Source organism: Diachasma alloeum, unplaced genomic scaffold (assembly GCF_001412515.2).
Source record: "Diachasma alloeum isolate Michigan unplaced genomic scaffold, Dall2.0 Dall_scaffold_00682, whole genome shotgun sequence".
In the NCBI taxonomy this organism is placed as follows: domain Eukaryota; kingdom Metazoa; phylum Arthropoda; class Insecta; order Hymenoptera; family Braconidae; genus Diachasma; species Diachasma alloeum.
The window spans coordinates 14020-19484 of NW_021680814.1; the positions used below are offsets into that span (position 1 = coordinate 14020).

Consider the following 5465-nt stretch of genomic DNA (forward strand, 5'->3'; position numbering starts at 1 on the left):
GTTACGGTGGAGAAGATGTCACAGAGTGCACGTGCAAAACTGCATGGTCAGCACATTGTTCCAGGGTGAGTAACCAACTCAACGGCTGTCTCCCCAAACCATATAATCATTTTTTTTCAGTCCTCAGTGAAGCGCGGCCGTGACAAGATCTCAATTATCGTCAAACAGTTGGACTATTGTGTGTGTGTGCGTGTGTGTGTGATAGAGTGGGTATTTTTTTGTGACGTGTGCGCGTAATCATGCGTGTGACGAGGAAAAACTTTGTACCCCCCACTAGCACCGTCACCCCCCAGGACGAGCCGACACCATCCACCAGCGGGTATATCCCAAAACCATCGCGCCCCGCCACACCCTCCTCGGACACGTCGTCATCATGCTCGGTCACTGATGACCATGATTGGTCCACCCTGATCAGGGGGTTCAACAGGGACCCCATCGCCATCGAGGCAGACCCGGACCCGTACGAGTTGCGGGACGGGTATGACGGGTTGGACCCCCGATTCCCGNAGACCCGTACGAGTTACGGGACGGGTATGACGGGCTGGACCCTCGATTCCCGGACCGCCGGTGGACTCTCCGGGTAGAGCAACCTCTCATTCTCTCAGCTGAGCATCTGGAGAATGATACTCGGCACCGGGGTCTCAGTGGACCACCTCAGCTGGGATGGTGGCAGAGGGATGGACCATTCCCCATGCTTATCGAGCCAGCCGATTACACCCAGGATCGCCTGGTTAGCTGGTTGGAAGAGGAGCGTCGCGAGCGCGACGATTGGGACGCCGAGGACGAGGAGTTGGCCCAGGTGTCGCTGTTCGGAGAATCCGATGAGGACAGGGACATAGAAGAACTATTGAACAGGGAGTGGTAGTGTTGACGTTTCTCTCCAGTGCCTATGGACCGACAGTGCTAGTGGTTTAGTGACAGTTAGATTTAATGCATAAGGTTATCAATGACGATTTTCGAATTTTTCGGAGCCCTGTGAGGAGATTGCAGTGGCAGGTAAAGTATTCTTTTAATATGTTTACGGTTTTCGCGGATTTTATCGGAGCACTGGTATGCTCTTTCAATTCGAAAAATTTTGACCCCCCGAATTTTTGCTAAATATTGAGGCCTGAGGGCCAACGGTTCCCCCAACAAAACTACTCAGGATTAAGATCCGCGTCCGCAGTACACGTTTTACCCCTCCGCTCACACGTCAGAGCCGCGTTATTCCGATCGGTGCGATGGTCGGTCCCTAAATATATTAGTGATGAAGGGGGCCAATATTTTTGACCCCCAAATTTTAGTATCGCGGCCGAGGGATCAGTGGTTCCCCCAAAACCGCTCGGGGTTGGGGTACTCGTCCTCAGTATACGCTGTACCCTCGCCGCGCTATTCCGATCGGTGTGGTGGTGGGGTCCTATACTTACAAGCGGAGGTGGGGGGTAAAATTTTTGACCCCCAAATTTTAATTTCGTGGCCGAGGGACCAGCGGTTCTCCCGAAACCGCTCGGGGTTGGGATACGCGCCCGGGTGACGCACCCGCAGCCACGCTGTACCCCACCGCTCACACACGTCGGAGCCGTGCTACTCTGACAGGTGTGGTGGTGAGACCATATCGACTTTAGGTGGGGGGCGCCATAGTAGTTCCCATACTACTTCCATGCGGAGACTGTCCGAACGTACGAACACGTGAGTGCATGTCGAGAGGTCTTTGAAGACGAAGGTGGCTCGCGTTCCATGTCGTGACATTGGTACAGGTGCGACATTGCGGAAGTGAGTTCGAAACCAGTGATGGCGCTGTGATTCTGTCATTTGATGGGGCCAAAAATTCTCCAGGCACACGAATGCACTCTCCATTTGTCAACTCGGCTGGTGTTGTCTGGATGTCTTCTTTCCATGCGGTTTTCAGTCCGAGGAGCACCGCAGGTAATGTCATACCAGTCCTCCCCGCGGCATCGTAACGCTGCTTTGAGCTGTCTGTGCAGCCTTTCGATGAGACCATTTGCTTGGGGATGGTAAGACGTCATTATGCGCTTGGAGCCGAGCAGTTCTGTGAGTTGCTTGAAGGTGTCCGAGTAGAATTGTCCGCCTTGGTCGGATGTAATTCTCAGCCGGATTCCAAAGCGAACGATCCAATGGTATAGCAGTGCGTGGACCACAGTAGCTTGGCTCGACTCAACTAGTGGCACAGCCTCTGGATAGCGTGTAAATCAATCGACTATCGTGAGACACCACCTGTGTCCTCGTGATTCAGGCAGAGATATGAGATCAATGTGGATGTGTTCAAACCTCTGCGACGAGAGTTGGAGTTCACTGATGGGTGTGGCAGAGTGTCGTGAGATTTTGTTGCTCTGGCACGCGATACAGTGCTTAGCCCATTCTACATAGTTCTTGTTCATTGAGGGCTAGACGTAGTGCCGTGTGACGAGTCGGCGTGATGCTCTGCGTCCGGGATGAGCGAGAGTATGTAGAGAGTTGAATATCCGTCTTCTCAGTGGCTCGGAAACGTAAGGACGCACTGCACCTGATTGTTCGTCACAGTACAATGTCGTATTTACCGCTGAAAACTTGATTCGTTTGAATTTCAGGGCCGAGTCTGCTTGGCGGATGAGTTGTAGTAATTCTTGGTCGTTCTTCTGGGCTTGCTCGAGTTCTTCGTTGGAGACTGTCGTGGCTATCGTTTCAATGCGAGGTAACATGTCAGCGACTATGTTGTCGGATCCAGCGACGTGTCTGATGTCTGTCTAGAATTGTCCGATGAAATCGAGACGTCTGAACTGCCGTGTAGAAGCACGATCCGGCCTTTGTGCGAATGCGTGTCAGCGGCTTGTGATCCGTAAATATGATGATGTGGCGCCCTTCGAAGATGTGTCGAAAGTGTTTCACGACCTCGAATATTGCGTGAAGTTCCCTATCATACGTTGAATATTTCTGGATTGAAGGTGAGAGCTTTCGACTGAAGAAAGACAGTGGTTGCCAGGAGTCTTGGTGTTTTTGTCGGAGGACAGCTCCAATCGTGTGATCAGATGCGTCCGTAAACACCGCCCACTCTGCTTCGCTGTTTGGGTGAGCTAGCAGTATGGCTTCTGCTAGAGCTCGTTTGCAGAGTGTGAAGGCTTCCTCGAGTGCTGGTGTCCAGTCCACTAGTTGACTGTCTTTTATCGCGGGGTCTTTCAGTGTTTCGTTGATCGGGGCGAGGATCTTGGCGGCTCCATTGATGAATTTCCTGTAGAAGTTGATGGTTCCAAGAAATCTGCACAGTTTCTTCACCGTTGTTGGTCTCGGGAATTCAAGAATTGCGGTTACGCGGTCTTCAGGAGGTTTGATTCCGTGTCGATTAATCGTGTGTCCCAGGAAAATTACTTCAGGCTTACCCAAGTTGGATTTTGCGACGTTGACGATTAAACCATACTTCTGGAGTCTGCTGAAGATGATTCTGAGATGTTTCCGGTGCTGTTCCTCGTCCTTCGACGCGACTAGGATGTCATCGATGTAGGGGAACGTGAATGGTAGGTCACGTGTAACCTCATCGATGAGACGTTGGAACGTCTGTGCGGCGTTTCTGAGTCCGAAGGTCATGAAAGGAAATTCAAATAAGCCAAAAGGTGTATTGATGGCAGTTTTTGGAATGTCCTGAGGTGCGACGGGGATCTGATTGAACGCTTTCACAAGGTCTATGGTAGAATAAATTGTGGTACCATGTAAGTTAGCAGCGAAATCATCAAGGTATCTGATGGGATACTTATTTGAGAATGTTCGGCTATTGAGGGCGCGGTAATCTCCACACGACCTCCACTCGCCATTGTTCTTTTCAGCTAGATGACGGGGTGATGCCCAAGGGCTCCGTGAACGTCTCGTTGTTCCGAGTTTCATCATCGATGAGAATTCTGACTGGGCGACCTTGAGTTTCTCAGGAGCGAGGCGTCGCGCTTTGCATGAGACTGGTGGTCCGGCGTAGTTCGAATGTGGTGGAGTGTCGTGTGTTCCGTGACTTTGAGTGTTCCGTCCGTTTTGGTGATCGACGGGAACTCTTGGAGAATCTGCATCCATAGTGTCACCTGTTATCTGGAGTGATTTCACTGAAGTAGCGTCGCAGTTGGCACGTCTACCGTTTGATGCGAGCTTGGTCGTTTCGTCGATGACGCATTAGCGCTTCAGGTCGACGGGGAGACCAAAGTGACTGAGGAAATCAGCTCCGATTATTAGACGTGAGACATCCGCCTCAACAAATCGCCAGGCCTATTCTAAGTCCAAGATCAGGTGAGAGAATCACGTGACCATATGTATTGATCACTGATCTATTTGCAGCAAAGAGTTGGTATCCTGTAGATTTTCTTGATGAAATCTGCCGCCTGCGGGGGAAGACCGAAACCTCTGAACCCGTATCCACGAGGAATTGAAGACCAGTTGTCTTGTCCGTGAGGAAAAGGCGGCGGGATAGTCCGAGAGTCGACTTCCGCCGCTAGTGACTCTCGTTTAAGTTTCCCGCTGACTTGCAGCCAGGCACACAATTACGTGCCTTGTTGCCGTACTTGTTGTGATACCAGCATATACCTGTGCTCTTGTTCAGCTTGTGGATGCTGCGTGAACGACTGCGTGATCGTTTTGGATCAGGTTTGGTATCACGACGAGAGACGTGAGTTGCTAAGCTGGCGACCTGCTTCATCAGCTCAGCGATCTGTTGTTCCAGGTTTGAAACAGATGCGACTCTCGCTGGCTGCAATACTTCATGGAGTCGATCAGCTGTTTCGGCAAGCTCTTCAATTGTTGCTGTCTTTTGCGTGACGAAACAGGCCTGAGTCATTTGGGGCAGATGTGATACCCAGCGAGCTTTGAGGACGTCTTCGTCGATATCTGGTACCAGGCACTTGAGGTGACGAAAATGTTCGGATGGTTTACGATCACCGAGTTTCTCGCCATCAAGCAACTGGAGCAGATTCGCTTGTTTTGATTGAGTGAAGCGCTCGATGAGCTTGTTTTTAAGTTTCCGATAGGGAGTGTCCATCGGTGGGTTGATGATCAAATCTTCCATTCGTGCTGCTGAACGTGTGTCGATAAGCGGGACTGCAAAGTGGAATTTGTCTATTTCTGTGACAATTCCTTTGTTGCGGAACTGTGATTCTAAGTGTGCGAACCAGAGAGCGGGTTTTTCTTCACAGAAACGAGTAGTTTTTACATCGACGACCTGCGTGACTTGCACTGGAGGTATTATAAGCAGCCCGGCCTCATCGAGTTTTGGTGGCATTTTTGATGAGTTTCTATTGAGAGGAACTGTTTACGTCACAACACAACACAAGAAATAAAGGCGTTATTAGTCTTTATTATTCTGCTAGCACAGCGCAACGTCTATGGGCACTCAGGAATGTGCCAGCAAAATCGATTTCACTCGCGGTCACTGTCTAACGCGCGGTGAAATTGAAATAAAATTGTGTTGTTTTTATCACTCTCACTTGACGAGTATCTAATAGCACTGGACGCGTTTGTTT

At 50.5% G+C, this 5465-nt stretch overlaps 1 protein-coding gene across 1 annotated transcript; it reads right to left on the minus strand.

The window, feature by feature from the left end:
• Positions 1-4441: 4441 nt before the first annotated feature.
• LOC107044181 lies at positions 4442-5224 on the minus strand. Its single transcript, XM_015265974.1, has one exon. The coding sequence runs from the start codon at positions 5222-5224 to the stop codon at positions 4442-4444; it is 783 nt and encodes a 260-aa protein (XP_015121460.1).
• Positions 5225-5465: the final 241 nt, after the last annotated feature.